Source organism: Aphis gossypii, chromosome 1 (assembly GCF_020184175.1).
Source record: "Aphis gossypii isolate Hap1 chromosome 1, ASM2018417v2, whole genome shotgun sequence".
Taxonomy (NCBI): Eukaryota; Metazoa; Arthropoda; class Insecta; order Hemiptera; family Aphididae; genus Aphis; species Aphis gossypii.
This window is the reverse complement of record NC_065530.1, coordinates 3494969-3520904: the sequence shown is the minus strand read 5'-3', so window position 1 is coordinate 3520904 and position 25936 is coordinate 3494969. Positions and strand designations below refer to the sequence as shown.

The 25936-nt window shown below is 31.2% G+C and overlaps 1 protein-coding gene across 1 annotated transcript in view; it reads left to right on the top strand.

Moving 5' to 3' along the window:
• The window catches only part of LOC114128309 (tRNA dimethylallyltransferase), a 91962-nt gene that overhangs the window by 19883 nt on the left and 46143 nt on the right, over nucleotides 1-25936 (top strand). Inside the window, exons 2-3 of the mRNA XM_027992789.2 lie at nucleotides 15800-15937; nucleotides 19192-20027. Coding sequence (XP_027848590.2) covers nucleotides 15800-15937; nucleotides 19192-20027 — 974 coding nt within the window. The remainder of the gene's footprint in view (nucleotides 1-15799; nucleotides 15938-19191; nucleotides 20028-25936) is intronic.

Genomic DNA, 25936 nt, shown 5'->3' with positions numbered 1-25936 from the left:
GTCTACTGTTTATTTTACTGCAAAAGACATCTCGCAGTTATTACATCGTCTGGTATATTTTTTCAAGATGGTAAAAAACATATAATTGGTTGTGAAAACTAGAAACTAATTAGTATATTTTATTGTAAGCAAATTTAAAAAATTAGACAACTACACATTTGTTTTCCAAGTACTATATAATATAGAACTCATACCTCGTAAAATATGGTTTCGTTTGGTACTCTAAGAAGTGTATCAGATTGATTTTTTTTGAAAATTATAAAGTGCTCTCACTGATCTCTCATCACAGTCCTATTGCCGGTTTCTTTTTTTCCATCACGCGGAAGGAGAGATTTGATGTGCATCACGTTCTCGTCCGAACTTTTATGGCAGCTCTTAATAACACTTGCAGTTAAACATCGATGTGTGTGGTACGAATTGTTTGTTGGGGGGGGAGGGGTGGGTTCTTCGACCGCTCTCGCGCTCATGAGAAGCGGTGGCGTTCGGCACTGCATATGCACATTCGTGTGATAAACGAGTCCGGTTAATGACCTTGGTCAATTGTCTGCGATAGATATGTTTCAAGGACTCGACGTTTGGTAACCCCTGCGAGCGGGTGGTGGTCATTCCAATTAAAAAAAAAAAAAAACGGAATAATACCTAATAAAATAAATAGTATAAACTGGGCCGCGACCGGTCGTCGGGCAGTGATGGGGTTGCGGAGTTCCGCGGCCGCGCGGGGGCGAAGCATTCGCCTTATGCAAAAATTGAATGGGAATCTCCTCCGCTCCCGCGAGACCCTCTCCTCCTCGCACACCCGTCCCTACCCCGCGGATCAACAGCAGGCGTCGTCGTGCCGGCGGACCGGTTGTGTACCGGCCAGCCGCGCGGCGTGACCTGTCGCCCGGCGACATTGCCAAAAAGCCGCCGCCGCCGCCGCCGCCGCCGCCGCTTGATCGTACGGCGGGCGGTCGTCGGGAGACTCGCCGCATTCCTGAGCGCCGATCCAGTTATCGTGTAGCAACGGCAGCCACAGTCTCTTCCACCGCCATTATCCTCCTCCGCCGGACCGAGTTCGATGTATCGGGCGGAGGGCAGCGGGGAATTCGTTTATTCTGCAATATGCCGCCGTCCGTCTTTGCGCGCGGTTGGACCGCTTACCCGACGATCCTGGACAATGGAAGTCACGGGAAAGTCATATATATATACCTATATAGAATATAATATATTATATATTATTATTGCGTATTGGGCGACGACGATAATAATTTACCATCCTGCTCAGGTTTTTATGTACAATTATTGTTGCGCATTTTTCGTATATTACGTATATAGTTTGCAATAATATTGTATATAAATCGGCCGGGGGCTCTAACGTATGTATATTATTATATCGCGTGCAGATGTTCGACTTTGCTGTTGCTGCTGCTGCTGCTGCTGCAGGATTCCGGCCGAATCGAAGGACTATTATTGTATGTATCGTGACTTTCAAACGACTGCTGCAGATTTCGGGAGGTCTGGCCCGCCGTCTATTGTCCCGAGTTTTTGATTTTCGTCTAATCCCCCACCCATCCACCCTCTTAACTACACGCCAACAGCTGGGGCGTTACGCTTTTTCTTTCGCGAGTTTCATAATATGTTTAATTTTTTGACGCCCCTTTAGCTATATAGTTATGACATCACAACCGTATACTGTCGGTTTTAGATCGATTGATCGATTCGTTTATATTATTATTTTGTATTATATACCTTTATGTATGTGTATGTGTATATGTATATGTATATCTACCCAGTCTAGTATATTGCTGGACAATATTATTCATAGTCAAATAGTATGTATACGCACATTCATTATAGTTGCAATGTCGTTTCTTTACAATTTGATTTTATATAGTTTACAAACGTTCTACTCGTTTTGTAGCCATTATAATTTCTATAGGTATAATTTCCATTACGAAAATAACGATAATGATTAGCATAATATTATGCTATTGATATAATATAAAAAAATATGCTAATTGAACGTATCGGTGCGAAATTTTTCATCTCGAAATTATAACATGTTTCTCTAATATTGCCGAATTGTATTATTTTGTTCCGTTTTATAAAGATAGAAATTACTGCGAATCTAAAATGAAATATGAATGGCATAATTAAAAGAAAGTTAGAAAATACAATTTTTCTGCTTTGAATAAAAAGTAACGATGTATTCAAACATTTAAGTTAAATTTTTCTGAGAACCTCTTAACTTCAAGTACCATTACCGGCATAAATAATAACTGCAGATGGTATTGAGTTCAATAACACCATATTTTTAGATACCTCAATGACGCGTACAATTTTTTTTCAAAGATATTTCGTATACGATTTTATGATTTTTTAAGTAAAAACTATGGAAGCAAACGTGATTAAAATATTAACATAAAAACGACATTACATTATTTATTTTTTATTTCGTTTATTATATTTTTCAAGGTTTAAAAATCGGGCTTAAATTTTAAGCTGAGTGAGTTTGTTCTTACAGTGATGTTTTTTATTTTATAGACAAATTCCTAAAGTTATATTGTATATTATTATTTTGAATAATAATAAAACACTGTCTTGTTCCAAGGTGAGCTATATGCGAGCGATCATTTAACGCATTATCCCCTCGAATACTACTCTCTATAGTCTATACATTTTAATTTTTGGATATTCTTTTAAGCTAGGTATTTAATTATGACATCAGTGTGAAAAGTGTGATGTCTATAATAAATTTATTTTTTGCACTTTAGAATAGAATTATTATTTTAATCGTTGCTGATATGTTGTGGTTAATAATTACTTATAATGTTACTATACTACTTAATAATAGAACTGTTAATTAGTTTAGAATATTTGATAACTAAAAAAGAACGGACACGCGATCAGACTTATGATTTTTCTCAACATAGATACTTAGCAATGCATGTTTGAAAAATTTTTTGAATTGCACACAGTTAACCATCAGATGTAATATTTCTGTTTGAACTTTGAAGGATAACGGGATCAGAAAATAACCGAATAAATTGATATTGAAAAAAAATACCTTATGTTGATTTTTCAAACGTTATCTATTTGTTATCGCGCTCGTGTGAATTATTATTATTGTTTCATCGTACACTCTACGGCTCGTGACCGTGTGGTGTGAAACGTGTGAGGAAATTTTAGCTGAATAAGTCGTTCAAATAAATATATAGTCTGCAAATAAACATTTTAATAATATGATCTAATCGCATAATACTATTCGATTAGTCTTAGTAGGAGATAATAACATTTCACTTAGACAATTTTCTACGTTGCCTAGCTGAACAAAAAAAAAATTTTTCGTCTCGTGTAGCTTTTTAACCCTACTAGGTTGACTCTGTATAGTTGATATTCTTTTATTTCTCGCTTGTAGTTATTAAGGTATTTTCGTTTAGTCTATATTTATGGGTCTTATACGTCTGTTGCGTCGTGTAAGGTAGTCGGCGTATTTCTCGTTGTAAATTTGACCAAGTTATGATATTTACTATTTAGTCGGTTGACGAGTATGTTTTAAATTCACTTATAGCTTATTAAATAGTATCACTGTGCATTATATGTATTATGTATACTATAATTAGTTAATAAAATCGTTATTATTGTTTTTATAAACGATAATTGACAATTATACTAATATATAATATACAGGCTTACAGTACATTTGTAATACTAAATGTTTGGCATTGGTAGTTTAAGTAGATTTTGTTTCAGTAGAGCTTTACGTTTTATTAGCCCCACGAAAAATGTCTTTGCTGTATTACTACCCGGAGGCCAATGATGTATCGAGGGGGTGTCGTTATTTTAACGATTGGTCATTATATCTCGTAGTTCTATTGTTTTATTTAATACTTCTAGTGAAAAAGAACAATAGAAAAACTGATAAAAATCGATAGTTATTGTATCAATACTTTCTGTATTTGATTTCTTTACTCTGTAGTAATTTATTATTCGATTATAGGCATATAAAGCGTGTTGTAATTATGTATGTATATAGAATAGATAAATTTTCCATTATTATTTTGATTGTGAATTGTTTTTAGTCACTTCATATAATCAGATGAATGGAATGTGATTTTTTAAATAAGTATGTATTAACGCCATGAAGTACGAATTAGTATTTTATATGGAGCTCGTATTCAAATCCCTGACATCGAGTAGTTTTTTTATATTTTACTACACATGCCTTTTTGATGAAGGTAAAACTCATTTTAATTCCTCATATCTATTGTTTTTAATTAAAAAATGTATAAATCGTAAATGTAATGTAAATATAAGCATGTGGGTATATATATTATATATGAAGACGAATTACTTTCGAACATTGTCGTTCTGAATTTAATAACTTAATAATAGTTTCGCGTATTTTTCGGGAGAATAATAATATGGTCAATTTTATTGTTTATTAATTAAAGTTTTTTCTTTCTCTTTTGTTTTGATAAGAGTCATATCTAAATAATCATGTCAGTCTCTGAATAATATTTGTTGGTAATGAATAATGATGATAATATTTTACGATGAAATTGATAAACATTATATTATATTGATTAATATCTTTTCATTTAAATACGCTAGTATATTCATAGATGTACAGTTCTCAATTTACTTTAAAACAATTTTTTGAATGGCGTTTATAAATTTAGTGCCTTCGATGGCTTTTTTTGTGCCCTAATTACTTTACTCATACTTTGTTAGGTTTTTTATTATAGTTATGTACTAATAATTGGATTCATCTGTAAGATAATTTATTTATCACAATTTATTTATTTTAGATTTTAAAGCAACTTTTTGGACTAATGCGTAAAACTAGTGTTCAAAAAAGTTTAAAGAAAAATCAATTTTATTAAACTTGTTATTTCATTAAAAATCGAGACAAATATTTAAAAAATGTTGTGATACGTGTCCATTAGTAAATTTGTTGACATGGTGTTTATTTTTACGGTACATATTTTATTCACGCTTCGCTAACGAATTTTATCGAATTTACTTTCGTGAGTTCATTTAAAATTAATAATTTTTGTCCTCTCTTGGATGTTATAAATTTCATTGTGGATATCGCCTATCGTTTTTTGTCATTAATTAAACGATATTTTATAAGTTTAAATGTTTAAAGGCATATTATTTAATTTAAAATATTTACGTATGTACATACGATTTTTACTTATTATGACGTCAAAAGCTATGATAGATGTTCCTCTATTTAATATCTGATTAATATCAAATAATTTATTTGGTACCTTTTGGTATATAAGGCTTACTCAACGAATGTTTTTTAAACATACCATTAGTATGGTACATTGATAACTGATAATATATCTTGTGATACGTTTTTATGTTCCCCAACAAGCATAAATATATTCATAAAAATAGTTAAGTTTATTCTAGTCACCAAGTACACCTGTAAAGTTTTAGTGGCCCAGTTACCGTACTTCTTTTTGCGTTTTGAAAAGTGGTAATTTTATGATTCCTGAGTATTCATTCAACAAGTTTTTCGTTATACGTATAGTTTCGCTTAGCGATCCGCAGAGTATAGATCATTATACAATATTGTATCATATCATAGAATAACATTTCATTTAGGCTGGGGCTATACACGGCGTTTTCCGTCGAATTGAAAATGCGTTGGTTTGTATCGGAGTAGCTATACACAACGCACGTAATTCGCCGCGTTTTTATTACTTCGACGTTCGCTCGCCAAAACGCAAGCCGACCGCCGTTTTCCGCCGTGGATTAAAACACGACGTATTACGTCCATTGTGTATAGCTGCTCCGATATAAGCCAATGCATTTTCAATTCGACGGAAAATGCCGTGGAAAACGACGCGGAAAACGCTATGTCTATGTATAGCCCCAGCCTTAATACGATATTATGTACATATGATATCTCTTTTTATCGCCCGTCGTGAATCTTTTCGAATAAAATAATTTTTTTTTAGCCAATTGAATACGATAGTACTAATAAATATTATAATACGCAGAGCTGAGCTGTATTCTTCATTAGCTGCCTCGGCACCTATACGAGGTATCTATGAGTCGTAGGTAACGGCCTATCCTTACGTATTATACAATGATTTATATTTTGGTAGGTACCGATAAAATTTTTTGTGTTTAAGAAAAAAAAATTCAAAGTATAAAACAAATTATCGACACTTGTGTAGTTATTGATAAACATATTTGCGTCGTGCGGCTACAGTGGCACTACACTAGTGTGGTCGTCTACACATAAACACTGTGACTGTATAGTGTGTATAGTAGGTGTACACATGAATATAATATTATAATACATATTATATATATACACACACACACACACAACGCGCCTAAGTACGTATTATACATAGGTACGAACGTGTGTGCATGCATGTGAACGTGTTACGCCGGCCGAATGCAGTCTGCCGAGCACTAGACTAGAAATAATACGCATACGAGAAGTATTATTTAACTTGGCACGCACGCATCGTGACTAATGTATAATGTATATATTATATGTAATATATATATATTATATATGTATATAATAGGACCGTATAACACCGCCGCCATACCGTTGAGGTATGGTATATTATACAAGTATACAGGGTCGTTTAAATTTGATGATATACAATGTATATGTGTGTATAGCGGGGTATATTAAAAAAAAGAAAATAAAAATAAAAAATGGGCATAATTTGTATGATCCAATGGTGTAGAGTTTTGATATTTATCCGAGCGGAAAATAAAAACTTAAACAGCAGCAAGTTATTATTTATGAACCAATCAATATTTTCGTGGTAATTATATTTTATTTTAGTATATTATGGTCGTAGGATTTAATTTTAATAAACGTTTGTGCGGTGATGTCATCGTTTGTATTTGTAATCGAGTTAAGTTGAGTAATTTTATACCGACATACAGTTTTTAAATTGGATTATCATCGGTAAAATTATTTATTGTTTCGTACGAAAATAACAGTTATTTTAACTATTATTATTAATGACGATGACGTCTGATGATTAAAAGTTAAGTAATTTGTGTGTCTTAAGATTTTATTAAAAAAAAAAAATACATGGGTATAAAGTTATTAGTTATTACTATATACGTACTTCAGTTAAAACTACAAATGTTTTCTGGACAATCAAATTTATTTCTTAAAACTTACACATAAGCATTTTATTATACATATCATATTATTCATATTATTATTAATTAAGATGATTATGTCATGGAAATATTTGTTTTTCTTTTCATATCCATGTGCAACGTAGATAAAACTCTTTCACTTAAAATTGGTTTTTTTATGATTTTTAAGTAATCTTTGAATAAAATCACTTATTACAAAAACTATAGAGGATAATATTTTTTAGGGTATAGGAAGTATGGGACATATGTATTGGTTTTATACTTCATTGTTATTTGATTTTGTATTCGACTTTCAAAATAATAAAGGACTTAAATTTAAATGATGTTTAAATTATTTTGAGACAATATTTAGATAAATTGATATAATATACCCTCTAAAAATTTTTCTTTATCGTTTTTGTAATGGCTGATTTTACTCTAAGATTACTCAAAAACATAAAAAAAAAATGATTCTACGTACCTAATTGCGTTTTGTTTATGGGTCTGAGAGAGAAAACTGACTGTGCGCTGACATCCTCTTAAGATACGCGTTATTACTTTTTATTGTCGAATGCGCCCTCATATTGATACTTTTTCTTTACATACATCCGTTAAGATCTGCCAATATATCATTGATTCTGCCAGTATCGACTCCGCTAGTATACAGGTGGTCTAAAACTGAACACAATTTATCGATTACCAAAGTTTATCTATGATTATCCTATTTTCTTTTAAACGTATACATATATATTTTACGTAACTCATATTTTTAGAAATAATTACTCGAGTATAGGTACTTAAATAATAAAAAAAATATTATTAATACAACTTACATACCTATAAAACGAATGATATATGTATATTTACAATATATCGACCAAATAATACACCACCAGTTCCTAATCTATAAAAATAAAAATGTAATAATAATATTAATATAACCGAGGGTATTTAAAAAAACTTACTATGTAGGTATACTTTATATATAATATACATATACCTAATCGTGTATGCAATATTACACAATATTATATATTTTATTAATAGAAAATATATCTACTTATATAGCCATATATCGTACTGTATAGGGGGTCTTTATTCTATTTATACATTATACAGGTCAGCACTAAAAATATTAATACCCTGTACAAAACCATGTATTTGTGCCCCCCCTTTCTTTCACAATATAATACTTATTATATCGCATAATGTAATATATTTTTGAAGTATAATATAATTTTTATAAGATAAAATAAAAATGATTAGAATTATTATTATTTAATAGTACTATAATTTTTTCTTGTACTAGGAATTTTGGGCACATAACATTTCAATAGCGTTTGATGTTTGACACTGGATAGACACGTATATTTGTTGGCCCCAGAAACAGCTCTAAATTGTTCGGGACACGGGAGTTATAATGGATAACACGTTCTGCAGATTGTCGAAGACTTTGAAATTAGGCCTAGTTATTATGTATTTTATTCTGTTGAATAATGTTGTGAATATATTTACATACCAATTGCCTTTTGAATTATTATATACAAACAACTGTCAACGTTATTACTTATTAGTTATTGTGTTAAATGCTAATAGGGTTGTTTCCAATTTCCAGAATAACAACAGTTTTACACAGTTTTTTAGTAGTTATGTTTTTATATTGATAGTTGGTAGGCACTATCATATCAGTTTGATATATTTGTATTTCAAAAAGAAGTAATTTTTGAAACATATATCAGCGAAAATAATAATATCTATAGTTTTTATCGGATTATTATTTGACAAAATATCGTCTATTATGGCTTATTGGTTTTTGCGATCAACTTTCGTTATTTTCCGTTTAACAAATATCAATTCCAATTTTGTTTATGTTTCGTTTGGACATGAGCTTAATATCATCATATCGACATACAGTCATCACCACCACAGACAATTCTTACTCATTTAAGTTAACGCGGGTATACTGGTGCAGGAACTTCTTCGAGTTAAAGTTGTAAGTGAAAAAGTAGTGGTTTTTGCTCGTAAACCGTATAGTCATTATCATTCGTAATATATTGTATATTATTATTTTCGTAATTTAGTTGTACCTTTATAATATATATATGTAAGAATGTTGTGGGTCGTTAGCCTCGTCGTTGCTGACGTCGTACGTATATAATGTGCTGGCTAACGAGATTTTTTGAGATATTTTGAGACAGCGGTGTGGGAGCTATCGTGCTCGTTCGTGGAACTGCAGAAAAAAAATTAAAACAAAAAAAAAGTACTGGCTGGCGAAATGGATTGTCATCCGTCGTCGATGGGCCACCACCGGCACTCATCATTACGCTTGACGGCGGCGACCTTAACCCTCGTCGCCGTGTCTGGCGACGAAACCAGCCATCTTCGTCGCCATAAGAAGAAATTGTACGACGCCGCCTAACGTCCAAGGCCGGTGCTAGTTTATTTAGTTTTTTTTTTTGCATTTTCTTTTATGATTTTCGTTATTTTATTTATATTGTTAAATTTTTCGTTTTTTTTTTCTGTGACTGAAAACTATAATGATTAAAAAACCCAGATGATCATGTATCTGCATCACGTTATACGTACTTCTGCTATGTAGTCCCCATCCTCCTACATATTGACCTTTATCCGCCGTTCGCCACGTCGAGATACCGACCTAGACCAAGATAAAACGCATTGACGAAAATCCCCGCTTATTCGCCATCATCTACTGCTTTTATTATTCTCCTCTCCCGTTCATTTCTCATACTTGATGCTTCCTAACTTCCTTCTGTTTTCCGTATTCGTTTGTAAAATAATATGAATACTGTGACCGAGGTAAAATTACATTGTTATTATTATAATTTTTTTCTTATCATTAATTATCATTATTGTCATAACCATCATTATCTAGAAACGCGCTTGATATGTTGACTGGACTGTCGGGCTGACACACCGTCACATAAATTGTTTATGTTTAAATATTATTATTATTATTATACCGCACGTTTTGTTTGTATATTAGAATAACGTTGTATATTATGTTGTTTACGGTCTTGTTACACGGTTATTGTTTCGCAATTAATTGTATTCGACTTTCAGCAAGTCGATGACATTTAAATGGAGTGTTACAACTGTATTAAAATATCGATAATGCCATTTCAATTGATTAAATACAAAACTGGGTTAAAGATGGAAAATCGTTTTCGTGTATAGTTAAAATGCATACCACTCCCCTTTATTACACTCTTTGTATTATCGAACACTATAAATATAATATAAGATGTAGTCTTTTAGAATGTATAGATAGGAGAGTCTTCAAATAAAGATGTTTGGGTTTCTATTAAAGCTTAAATTATATAAAATAAAAATTTGAAATATTTTATTTATATAGGTGGGTGGGTGTTAGTTGTGCATAATAACGGCTTTACTGTTTAATAACAAGAATGCGTATACATATTTATCGTTCTTGATACCATATTATACATACACTAATTAGCGAGCTTCACATTCTACCGTGATAACGTGATCCCTAATTTCCGAAAAACAAATTGACAAGGTGGTCAACTGAGTTTTGGTGTTAGTAAGTGATAAACCAACACGCAGTATTATCATAATATATGGTCGTAGTATGTTCAATGTACTTGCAGAGAGAATAACTCAATCTTATACTCAAAGTAAATGTTAAACCATTTAGTCTAACAATACAAACACTTGTATCACTTAATAACTAAAAATTATTATACATTTTAAAATTATTTTTCCTGAATTCACGGTTTACGTTATCATACGCAGTGTGAATTTATCTAGTTTGTCTCATAGTTAAACAGGTTCTATACCCAAGTGACTCAATATAAGAAACTATTTTGCCTGGATTCACCATAACGATAATAATTAAAATCTTATGTTCTGTGTCGATTTCGCCACTGATAAAAATATACAAACGTCCTATCGTCCTGTTAGATATAAACGTATGACACCGTGCGTGATTAAACATTCCGCCAACGACGAAAGTTTGATATAATTACTCCGTGCTATCTTACTGCAAAACGGTGTAGTGGTCAGACGCGTTCTTAGAGAATATAATATATACGCTGCTCGCGAGTTTATAACGACTCATTATTGTTGATGGCGTTTATGCAAGGTTTTCCTCGTTATCATGACTAATTGAGGATAAAACATTTTATCAGTAATTTACACTATAATATGTTAATTTGTCGTATATTTCACTAGTCCACGAGTTGTTGTAAACAAATTAGATAATTAAAGTACGTATTTGACGCGTAAGTTGAATAAATTATAACATAAGATTTCGAAATTTCTCGCGTTTTGTAACACACCGTAATACTATATACGTTATACATATTATCTTATAATAATAATAAGAATAATAATGCATACATAGTGTATAATATATAGTGAATAGTACGGCGCCAACTTGAAACGCTACTTTTGTATCTTAAGTAAATAAGTAGGTATATATAGTATTAAAACGTATGTGGCCGAGTTTGTATACTTAAAAAATAACATTAACGTTATATCTTATTTTAATCTTAAACGATACGACGGACGTGTAATTTAAATTCCAAAAAACATTCTGTAAAGAATTTATAGAATTTTGGTCTTATTCTCGATATAGATAGATACGTATTATAATGTATTATTATCATATCTTTATGCAACCTCGGAATCGACAACTCGCGAACAATACAAAAGTTTAACAAATGAATTCCGTACGGCCGCCGTCGAAATACGAACATGTATGGTCGTAAAATTTTCAGTGGTTTATTACCGCGTCTTGGTACCTATACTATCACCATAATAACAATGTAGTAACAGTTGTGTACGACGTTTAAGCCGTCATCGTAAACGACTTAAACTGCAAAATATGTGTCGGGCTTTATTGTTATTGACGTTTTATCCAGGAGATGACTGTCGTGAGTCTACTATATTTAATATAATATCATACATGAGTGATAATAATTTTTTTTTTTACATCGGTACCGAATGTATAATATACGAATATATAATAATAATGTATATATTGTAGCTGTTACGTAGACAATGTATATGCGCGATTGTTAATATTAAATTCAAATTTTAAACGACGATGTATACATGTATAATATAATATATTATATGGACGGCCGGCGTAAAACCATCATCCACATAAATTCCTCTCTCGGCGGCAGGCAATCTAATTGGTTGGTTTAGGTCGTTTAGATCACAGATATGATTCACTCGGAGAATTTTAAACTAGAACGCTCCAAGACCGATATAAACAATACTATTACACATGGCAGCAAACTTATAAACCTTATTATATATGTTATAAAATTATTATACGTTCTGATTAATATTTTCTATATCGCAGCATTCGTGCGTACCTGCGTTATAGTGAACTATAATTTTTTCTACGTCTGGGGGGGAGGAAACGTTATTAAATCAATACACGTTGGTTAAATGTATATTAATATTGTGTTACAATAATGCCGATAATGTTTTATTAAGTCTTTTAAACTTACAACTTTTTCTAACACTGTTGAATAATTGAAACAAGGTTAGTGATGTATATTTATATAATTAAAAAGAAATTTATTGTTGAGATATTTATTTTTTTTACCGATCTTTTGTTTAATACGTATTATTTATAATTATACATATATTTAATAAATGTTTCGTTCGATACAGCTATTTTATGTTTCACAATTGGCTGATTATCAATACTTATAATATACTTATAATATAGTGAAAACCGTTGTCCGAATGTATTGAAAAAATACTTAATTTTATCAACCAACTATAGTGACTATACCTATATAAATATTATTATCATACTATTAAATAATAATAATAATGATGATGAAAAAATAAAATAATTAAAAAACGTTTTTGCGAATTTACTTTAATAGTTTTAATATCGATCGTTATTATTTGTATAGTATCAGTGTTTCATAATTTAATTTCTTCTACGTCAGACCGTATCACCAACGTTTGTATAATATAATGATGTCTGTTATAAATATTTTATACTGAATTCCATTTCAGAGTTGTATATAAACGTGGGAAACTATTTCTAAATAAGTAAAATATTTAGCCTGTTCTTGAGTGGGCGTCAGCGGAAAAATTGTGCTCCTATATAGCACAGATATCGTTTATATATACTTGATGCGATGAAATTCGACTTTATTATTCCGCGAAAACACTATAATACTTAGGTATACATATATTTATTATTTAAGTATAGGTATATGATTGTAGTTTATGCGTTTGCCGTTCGAATATCGTATCATATTTAAATGCATATAATATAATCAAATCGTATTTCCACACAACATGCCATTATTATACCTACTAATTTATTTATAATATCATTGTATATAGCTGTTCGATACACAAATACAATTTTCCAGCGTTTTTACCCTAAAATATTGTAGTGTTATAAAAATATATAACATAATATATGAATAGAAATGCTCCAAAGAGTTCAATGTATATATATGTATACCTAAAAGTAAAGCGAAAATCTCCACGGATAATCTGTTTAGTTAACCACGCCCCGGACATACGTCATGCGTTTATAATAGTATGTATACTGTATAGTATATACATGTAAGTATGTATGCTAGAATTGATACAATCATACTTTATTGATATATACGCCGGTTGCAGGTCGGACTTATATATTTTTAGTAAACTATAACGTATAGTCTTATGAGTGTACTACGTGCGATAAAGTCTGACAAAATTATTCGACCGAAAACTTGCACGTCTGCGTATATATATAGTGTATGTAAGAACAAGCTTTGCACTAGTGTGTGGAAGGGTACGGTATGCGATATTGACCGTTGGGCAATATGTGAAGTATATACATTTATATTTTTCCCCTACAGTGGTTAACCTTAAGATTGGTTTTACGGCTCAATATTCCGAATGTCTTCCATTCTTATTGTCGTTATATTGACCAGATTCTTCCACAGTGTTCGCTTGCAGAGATGAATTTTTTTGACAAACGTCGTTCTGGGACGTCTTTTGTTAATCTCTATTGTCGCTATAAATTTTTTCCTCATCAAATTTGTAAAGTCGATAACCTATTATGTCCAGTTGAGTATGTACTGCAGCGACTAAGTATTTACCTAACTATAATATTGTCTTTTTTACGTTTATTATCCCACACGCGAGAATATAACAATTGTTTTCATTTCATAAATACACGTTGTCTTGTCTGCTAGTGCAGTCCCCGATTTTATTCCTCTAATGTTATGTGGGGGGTAATAAATATACATTATACACTACGACTAAATCCAGACGTAGTTTACTAGTTTTATTAAGAATAAATCAATGTTTATTGTTGACGTACAGGGTTGTTAAATTTTGTAAAATTTTGACAATAAAAATATATGTGGCTTGGGTTGAAAAAAATACATACCGAGGATGGACCGAAAGTGTGTATAAACAAAAATATTAACGGATGTAAAAAAAAATCATTTTGTGACGGCGGTACGTGGGCTGTTTAAAATTTTCGTCACCTAACCTACCCCACAGACAAGCCGACAGAGACTGCAGAGAGACGAGGTTTATGTATTATGTGTTTTGCAGTTATATACTAGTTATATTATATTATGTACATAATATAATGTACCGCGTGCGTAACTCAATCGACAACCGACTGTATATAGGTAGCGTGCAACAAGTCCGCCGCCGGCGGCCAGACACACCACCACGCCGCAAAAGGTAGACAAACACACTTACACACGCACACTCATACGACGCAGACGGATCAATATATGGCATTATGCGCCGGTAGACCACCACCCCTCAAGTCTCGCAGACAGTTTTTCCCGCCGCTGCGTCGTGTGATATTGCTGCATTGCTACAACCCGACTATACTAGAAAACCTATCCTCCATATTTTATTTACGCTATGCACTATAGGTACCTATTTTACAATATATATATATTATATGTATAATGTATATATATTATATTATGCTTCTTAATTTCTGATATCGGGTTTAGTCGACATTGACCGAGAGAGATTGATCGCACCCGATTTCAAATACTCTTATCTGGTATTAATTATATTATAATATACTTTTAAAAACAATGAAACGTAGGAAATGACGCACAACAACTGCACGTAATTCAGTCATCCAGTTAATCTCTAATCGCAATAATCAATCCTTGAACTATATAAGTTAAGACAATATTAAATAAAATATTGTTTACAATAAAATGTTAATATCCTTTATTTAGAATAATTTAAGTTGGATACTTAATGTTTTTCGACAACTGTTCCATGGTTGATATATCTACTATCTGTTTTCTATATTGATTGATTATAACTTATAAGTACCTAATAATAAATAATAAAAAAAAGTTAAATAATATAATAATAAAAAAAATAAATACTATTTATGATAGCTTTTGGATAAATCATGACATAATGACAACGTATTTACCCGAGCAATACAAAAAAAAAAAAAAAAATAATCAAAAAATTATGTCTTGACTTGATCAAATGTATTACCTATAACACCTAGCTCGCTGGTTAATTTAATTTTTTTTCTGTTATACCGTTTTATATTTTATGCCACTACTATAATTGCCCAAACACTTTGAAGTACACCTAATCCTTATTTTAGCTTTATTTTATTATGTATAATAAACACATTTATAACTGGTGTTATTTCATTTTTCCACAGGTCTATAAAGGTCTTGATGTGGCCACCAATAAGGCTACTAGTGAAGAGATGGACGGAGTCCCGCACCATATGATGGGCACGGTGGATTGGCGCGACGAGTGTAACGTACACCAGTACAGAAATGAAGCTCTAAAAATTGTATCCTTTTCTCGTTGTTATTATTATCATTATATGAATATTATATTATGTTGTAATTATCGTGTAACCTGCAGTTAAAATAACGACGAAAAAAAGGTTCTTCGCGCTCCGCGGCCCTTCGTATATATAGCCAATATATTATAGCTGATTAACGACCTCTTGTTCGTGTTTAAACAGCAGGTTTCTAATGAAGTACTTTTGTCGTGCACACTCGAGTGTCACGCTTCGTACTGTTTGTCAGCGTGTATGTATGTATTTTTTTAACACTTTTTCTATATCATATGTGTTTGTGTGATATATGCGCCAACAGCGTTATTATTATAATACTGTATATACTATACTTCTCGAAGAAAGTGCTTTTTTCCGATAGGGACTCCCCTATACATAATGCGTCGGTTTTCGAGTGCAGAGAAAGGAAAAAGGGGTCTGTGAAGTGAAATGTGTAACAGAAGAATATAGCTTCGGACAGTAAAATAATAACAGGAAGTGCGGTATTGGTGCAGTGCGGCGATGGTAAAGTTGTATTTCCTGAGGCGACACGAGCCTTAGGGAGATAGAGAGAGAAAGAGAGCAAATAAAATATGGAAAAAGCTGTTGCGAGCATTAAACTGAAATGTATTAGATGGATTTATCGTGAAAAACTGAATTGACGTTTAAACTTTTAAAGGATCGTTTGATTATTATTATTTATATAACACCGATATTAGTGCTACTGTACATGTTTCCTGTACCTGCCACCTTCAGTTTACCGCAGTTTGTTGAATGATTATAATTATACAATGACCTATTTAAAATTTAGTTTGAATTATGGCTCGTATTGATTTTTGTTTAACGTTCTAGTTTTTTTTTGTATGGATGTAATTAAATTGTATTTTATTCTTGGAACACCATAAAGTAGAAACAAAGCGTAGAATACTCATTACTCATGTATACTATGCAAAGTGCTTAAATAAAATAATTACAAATAATCGGTTGATTACATTATACATTATATATTTATTACAATAGGTATCCTTATAATAAAAGGAATATATTATAGTATTAAATAATCTTTAATATACTTATACAATTTATATTTGGTACTTTTGTTAATTTTTAATTATATATTTACACCTATTAGACAGGAATAATTTATATTATTGTCTATGTGACTAGGTAATGTATACATTACCGACATTAATGCATAGATTTTATTTTAATTCATAACCACAACATAATATTATTATTAAATACAACTAATATATTACTCGTAAGTAGTGAGTAAATTTTAGTTGTTCGTGCGGTGTGTTATAATATATTATATTTTGTTTGTTTAGATAACACGACTTAAAGGCTTAAAAATGGATTCCATTAATATTTGGTGAATAGTAAATATGGACTGTATAGTGATGTTATGTGATTGATTTGGGTTGACAATTTTAATGCATTGTTTTAATCTCAGTTAATAGAAAATGTCCATGAATGAATGGTAAGGGGAGAAAATTGACAATGTAATCTGACCAATGATGTTCATGTCAGCTTATAAATCGCATTCAATTGTACATTTACAAAATAATATTTTTTAATCTCGTGTATTGGATATTCGTATAATACATATGTTGTTTGAAAATTAAAATACTACAGTAAAAGTTTGAAACAATAAATCGATGACAAGTGCAACGTTAAAATAATGATATTGAGTTTGACAACAAGGAAAGAAAAAAATAAACGGTGATTGTAGTTTTTCTCATGGCGTCTACATGTCAGCTTTATACGAAAATTATTACAGAAGTATGAAACAATATATTATACTACGTAATCTTCAAAACTGTCATAACTCTAAAAACTAATTAATAAAACTAACATTTACTGCGATAAGAAACAATGACGATATTAAAATGAAAGTGAATTGAAAAAACAAGTGGCTCTTTCGATATTAAGTGTTCTTGGAAGTGAGCAATTTCACGCAAATCATGAATAATTTTCTCGACAAGTTTTCTATTTAGTCGTCTAATTTAGTATATTTAATATTTATATATATTAATGTATGATATCGTGATGTATACGTTTAATTTATATGATCTATTTATTAAATTATAATATGTATACTTTAAAATTCTCATCAAAAGGTGTTATACATATAAAGAGAATGGCCCTTGCAGCAAGCGTTTTTCCCGGGAGGTCGTTTTGTTTTCGGTTTCCATCATCGTGATACTTTTATTATAGCCCGAGATGTGCACATCTCTTTACCCCTTATACATAGGTCATTAAACGAGCCATATAGACCGGAGTTATACTGAAAGGAGTTTTGTAGAACAGTTAAAGAGGAGGGTATCCAAAATATTAAACTTGCGAGTCTTCTCATAAAATTATGGATCAACGATCAGTTTAGAATTTTCATCCAATTTTCGATCCTCGTGTGTACAGTTTTCATTAAATTCTTCGTTAAGATTTTCCAACTCACTATAATATTATAATATATACTGTGCGTGTACACGCCTTATTATCGCGTGTAATAACTAATATATTTTTCAGTTTTGATTACGGTACGTTTTGTCTCGTATATTAATATTACAGTGAGCAATTGCAATGACTGACTTGACATACCCCAACGTGTAATGTGTTACGTAGGTTTACGCAACCCTCGTATTTTCTAAAATAAATAATTAATTTGTTTGCACTTATGATTATGTATATACGATCGGGGACATGCTTGAAGAATTTCTATTGTGCTTTTACCGCCCACCGATTTGTATTAATATATTATTGAACTTTCCTCATAAATCCTTTTTTAATCTTTTTAACTTTAATTAGTTATCGCTTGTTTGCACGAAGTAATAATAATGCACACATATATTATTATATAATATGTATATATATATAAATATATTATTTATTTGTTTCTTTTCTGTTAATCGAGAAATATAATTAATTACTATCATTATTTATGCAAATAAATGTTTTATAGCGTTTGAAGTTTAAATTTTTTAATAATATATATTTATATTATATTTGTAAGTTACATAGGTAATAAATAATAATATTGGTAATATCGTGATGGGAAAAATATATTTATTTAAATGAAACGATCGCCGATCCAAAGGTGTTCGGGTGTGTAGATTATTTCTATAAAACACTGTTTTATAAACACTACATAATATTAATTATATACTTATTAAAAATCCAAGAAAAAATATATTTTTATAAAAATTATTATTATGCTCTTGTTAACGGTATACATTATGTTGTGGTCCTTGACTTACTGATGTTATCAGATACAAGATATATTCTCTAGGGGAAATGTTCCGGTGGTGGTCGGTGGCACATCGTACTACATTGAATCGATTATCTACGACAACCTGGTACAGGTATCCGCTGACGGTGAACCGGAGCCGGATGTGGCGGACGACGAAGACGAGCAGGACGACGACGAGCAGGACGATGACGGCGACGACTTGTCCGTGGGCGCTTTTCGCGAGTACGCCGTGTTCCGAAACGTTAACGACGTCCCGACGGCCGACACGGTGGCCGGGGCCAAACGCATGTACGCAGACGCGTTGGCCGAGGCGGTCAGGTTCGCTCAAACCATGGCGGCTGTCGGCCGGTTGCCATTCCGGCGGTACAGAAACACGTTCGTCGGCGTAGACTCGCGGGTACCGGAACCGTGGCCGCCGACAGTGGCCGAATGCGAGACGGCCGCGTTGTACGCGCACGGCGTTCGCGTGCTCGACGCCGTGGCCGGATCAGTGGGCCAGCCCGACGTCGGACCGGACGTTCGGTACGAAGTGACGGCCACGGACGTGGCGGTTGGTCACCGCGAGCGGTACGGGTTCGCCGACGTCCAGTCCAGGCTGAACGGTATTCTCACGACGGTAAAAACGGCGGACCTCGCCGTGACGGAAGAAGTGTACGATAACGTTCGGGATGCCCTGTGCCGGGCGCACGCCGAGCTGCAGATGCGGACGCAGCGGTTGGCGCTTGCCCTGTTGGTCGACCAAGAACGGACTGCCGTGGATCTGCTGACGCCGGCCGCGCTCAAGGCACACGCCGCGTACTTCGACCCGGTGGCGGCCAGCGCGCTCCATCCTCACAATATTCGCAAGCTGTTTAGGTACGTACTTGGTATCCTTGGTATTAAATTCAGTGGTATCGTGTATTTGGAAATCTGTTAAGTCGCGTGTTCGTGTCGTATTCTGATTGGCCGCGGTTATTCATTATAATTACGATCTACTAGAGTTCATTTTTTTGCACACAACATGACAGACGTAGCTATTATGCCCCGCTTAAGCCAATACATTACTGGAAATTGGTTTGCGCTTATCTCAATTATTGGATAGAAGTCCAAAACGAACAGCAGTTTCGTATATTTTTTGATATCTGGGAGCTAACATTCAATTTTCTCGTAAGTTTTTTTTAGTCGTGTGTGATATATAGGACACAGTATTTTTAATTGTCTAGTGTATTAATGTCACCACGAATCCTTAGCTGTAAACGTTTTTGGTTCAGTTCTTAACATTTAACATTCACATTTTTTTCGTGTGTTATTGTACATCGAGCATGTTAATATACGTTGTATATAATCATCTTGTCGTTATAATCTTGTCTTTAATCCTCTTAATATCGGGTTTTTGGTTGACGATTATTTTTTCTGCCTTACGTTATCTAGCGCGCTATATATAATATCTCTATGAACTCGATATCAGAGTGCTCATAATAATTTTAATATTATTGAGATGTTCTTTAAAAAATAAAACTCGTTTGACATAAATATCTATTTATAATGTACATCACACACCAATGTTTTAATATTTTATTACAACAAATTAATTGCGTAAGCTGATGTTTAACACGGAATTCTCAAAAAATCTTTTTCCAAACTTTATAAACCGATTATTATTTGAGTTTAATATAAAGTATAACATACTTAAAGTTATTCTGTTCTGCATAAGTGTAATAAGGTGCTATTTCCAATAGAAATTTGCTTTAGACGGAGTGTTCGCGGAGTACCATGTTTGGCGCTTTTTTGCCGTGATGAGGAGACCATTATGATTATATTGTGTATATTGTATTTTTATTTTTAAACATTATAGATGCATTTAACATTTAACAGTTATATTTTGGTTCTGTTCTCGTAATTTTTTTTTAAAGAATAACATTCGACTATAAATATATAGTAAAAATATTACGTGTATATATATATATACGTATATAGACGTATTTACACGTGTTGAAATAATAACGAGTTTTACTATATACGTTTGTATAATTAAGTAAATTTTTTATGCGAAAAAATTAACTACCCGTGTCCCGCGTCATTGTTTATATATCCCAAGCGTATATACGTTTACATTAAATGCATCTGGTTGTTAATCATTTAGTTTGAAATGCGTTTATTTTCTGTAATATAATAAATAATAATTGTGTGTGTGTGTGTATACGAGCGAGTATATCCAATGTTATTTAATATTTATATCCCCTCTCATCCGATCTGTTACCGAACAACACTTTTTAGATTAACAATATAAGATTTCTAACAGCAACAAACACATCATTCCCCGGGGAAATGTTGTTGAGTTTCTATATACACGTGTGTTTTTGTGAATTACTGATAGAGTACGCTGCTTGTGTTTTATTTATTATTTGTTTTATTTTTTTACACAAAAGCGAGAAATGTCTGACCTATAAGACACATATATAATATATGCCTATAAATTATCTATATATTGTATAGGTAGGGATGCTTCATACAACACACCAGGAATAGTAAGCTAAAAGAGTGATTGAAGAGATTTTAAATTTTCTACGTTTGTATGCGTACCTTACGTGGAAATTCGAAAATGGTTTGCACGCAAAACGTTTTATCTGTGGGATAGAAGTTGAATTAACTATTTTTTTAAATTTTGTTGTACGAGTGTATGTGTCATTATAAACTATCCTCTACTACCAATGAGAACAACAAGTGCTGTAATTTAAAATTGTTTTTTTTTTCTTGTGAAGGTAGGCCTTAACCGATTAGGTCGTGAATTTTTTATTTTTAAATCGAAATACACCAAGCGTTTTATTTAATCCGCTGTAATTGGATTCCCTACCTAGATTATAGATTTATCTACAAAATGAGTTGTTCATTGACACTCACGACATGCCAACGCTACCAAAATACACCCAATGCCAATAATTTTATATAATTGTTTAATTTTCCTTTTGCAAAATCGTGTAATATATAGCTAGTTTAATGTAATTAAAAATTGCACTTGGGTTTGATTTATCTACACAATATATCAATAAAAATTATTTGTTTAATAAAATTGTTTACAGTAAAAATATGTAGACAATTAGGTAATCGTATTCTGTTCTACAGTTGGTGTCGAGTATACTTCATTATTGATTGGGCGTTGTAATAGTTATTTTAAATTTGAATTAAATGATATAATAATTATACTCATCATTGTAAATAACGATTCTGAGTGAAGATGGCGGTTGAACTTTTTTTACTTTGACAACTATGGTTACCAAACAATTATTTTCTTAATAATATTAAAATTTTAACAAAATGTTCAAACTTATTGTTTGTGATTCCCGATTATTTTGACGATTATTGTTGCTTTTGACCCCCAAAGTACTAATTTAATTTGATACCAAAAACCATCCTTTATGTTGAAAATCGAAACATTTTTTTATTATTAAAAGTGTCTTCTTATAAAGTCAAAAAAAAATAAATAAATCACAGGTATTTAAATGTTAAATAAATCTATATGTATCCAAAAATATGGTATTAAGTTAAACTATACATTTTTAAGATAGGAACTGAAATAAATGTAATGGATACAATGTAGGGTTAAGAAATGCTTAGTGAACATTTTATTTATAAAATGTGTGTGCATTTATTACAGAATTTAATGTTTATGTAGTGTAACGTCTGTTAGAATTTAAGTCATAAAGACATATACCCCAATAATACCAGCGTGTCGTGTTAAATACGCGGTGGTGCGATTTTCGAGATGCTGGAGACTACTTATACATCAGCGCAAGAATTTTTAAGGAGATCGGTGTAGGCAATTTTAACAAATTTTACTATCATTCTGTGTTTGAAAACACTATTTCATACTAATTTTCAAGAAATCCCGTGGCTTTACTATTATTGTTTGTGGTGCTCGCTGCTGTGTAATTACGAAATTATATTAAACAATCAGTCAAAACATGCTCACTTAACAGATTGGATAATTATCGATAACACTGTAGTTGTTGAGTTTATATTAAAATAGTCTTAGGACTATATTTTAGTGAACAATTATAATATATTATTTTCTAAATCACGACTCGTATATAATACATATATATATATATATATAGAACGGTCATGAACATTAAATAATTGTTTTGATCCCCACGGTTGATGTTCTCTATTTCCCGTTTGTCCACATGGACCCGACGAAGTGTTTTGGATTTCGGAAATAATCTCTTTCTAATTTGTATTATTATTACCTACCTATAGTTCTATACGACAAATTTATAGTTTTATTACCTATAGTTTATAAGCTTACAGCGTTTTTTTTTTATCGTCGTTGTCCTTCTGTATATTCATATTATCGTATAGTTAAAATCTCCCTAATATGCCTATTGCTCCTTTTAAACTAGAGAGCTACCTGTTGTAATTATGATTTATGGTTTTCAGAAAGAGTATATAATTAATAACCTATTTGTAATTATAAAGTTATGTAATATTATTTTAGTCGTGAATTACAAAATAAAGGAACAATGAGCGCATATTACCTACGAAAAAAAAATGTTTTATGTTTACACGTTTAACCTTTCATAAAAATCACCTGTTTACACACTTGACTATTTTCCCATCAGAATATTTATCTTTATTATATGTATATTCTATATTATGCATATATTTTTTTATGCACCTAACTATTTGTTTTATATTTTGTTAGTTAACAATCGAAACGTGTTTTTACTCATACTATTATTGTTATTATTATTATATTTCACTGGAGATCGTTTTATAATTTTATACTAAGCTGGAATGATTTAATTTATCATTTTTATCAAAAATTGATTACGAATGTTCAAAACAAATAAGTGAAATATGTAGTAGTGAATATAAGTAAACCGTTGTATTTACTTGTTAAAAAATTAGACATTCCATAATATTAGTATATAGAAAGGGTAGTGCCTATTTATTTATTTTTCGTTAGGTTAGATAATATACATAGTTACATTACATTCGTCTGTCTATGTTATAATAACGTATTGGAGAGTTTATTACACTTGTTTTCAAGTTTACAACAGGCAATTCTTATTTGTGTATTACTATAGAGTTTGGGTAGGATCAAAATATTATGTATAATATATGCATACTTTTGGTGTTTGATGGCAAACAACCGCTATAAGCAAACATCATAGATAACGACACTTTGTTCACCTCTTCCATAATAATATAGCAATAATATAATATGTTTAGGTTCAGCGTCTTTGATGAGACTCAAAACATTTGTAGGTACTTTCGTATTAATGTATTATAATATATACTTGGTGTTTCTTTTATCAAACAACATTAATTAAATCAAAATCTATTAACGTTTTTAAAAATGTTTAATTTATTTTATTTACAGTAAAAATAAGTAAAAACAACATTTTACTAAAATAATCATATTTTATTTTAGATTCTGAACTAAGCGACGATGCAATACCTACTTTTTCAATGATGTTTTTTCTTTTTGTGTCTTTTGTACAGTATAAATTGTCAAAATAATGTTTCAATTTCTAAAATCAGGAATGATTTCGATGGCAGAGTGAATATCATTAGTAAATTATAGAGATTAAAATAAAAAATTTTTCAAAAAAAAATATATTACCGTTATCCTTACGCGGTTAAATGTTCAAAATGTTCGGGCTTTTTTTGAGCTACTTATAGAAAATTTGCAAGTAATTTTGCAGTTGAGAATTCATAAAATTGTTTGTATTAATATCTAAGGTTTTTAATTCAACACCAAATTTTCCATACATTTCCCTTCAAATAGCTATAGAGAAAACTCATCGAAGCGTCATTATAGGAAAAAATGTTATGAGCATCTGAATTTTACATTTTTACGAAACTATGTAACGATAATGATTTATCCTCAAACGATTTTCAATATTTGTTATTATTCAAAAAGTATAAGTCATAGATACTTGAAAATTTCATGAGTTATTTAGATTGGAATTTTCTTTACTTGATTTAATTTTCAAAATATTTTGCTTATTTTAAGGTTATTTATAATAGTATTTAAAATATTCGTTTAGTTTTTTTTTTATAAATTTTGATAAAATTGTTTTGGCTTAGTCAAAATACTTGAAAATTAATACAAAGTATCTCATGAGGTAGTCTTATAGTGATTTAAAAATTTTAAGAAAAGATTGGCATAATTTTTTTTTTTTATTAGCGTTTGAAGATCAAATATTGACAACAATTCGTCAAAATCACGAGTATTTGCAAATTATTTTGTAGTTATAAAATTTATAAAAAAATGTCGTATAAGTAGCTAAGAATTATAAGTCTATTACAAAATTGTTCATAAGTTTGGTTTACAATAATTATAAAATAACTTGAACGTTGTCAAATTAAAAAATAATTAACCTAAGTTTATATTTCTACGAAATTCAAAATTCACTCGTCAAATAACGATTTGCTATCAAATATAATTTTAGATTTTTTCTATATTTAAAAATTACTAGTGGTAGAAACTTGAAACATACACTAGTTATTTAAATTGGCATTTTCTGTACATGATTTAATTTTGGGGTATTCCGGTCATTAAATATACCATTTTTTTCACCACCCAATTTAAAATATATATCTTAGGTTAACAAATCATCTCCGTTCAGAATCGTTTTTTGTATACAATGATACCTTTAATTGGATTCAAATTTAACACTCCTATTTATATATAATAGTGATCCACACTGCACCTAATGTAGAGAAAAAAGCAATACTCAAATGATCCCTTTTAATTTGAATGATGCAATAAATTATAT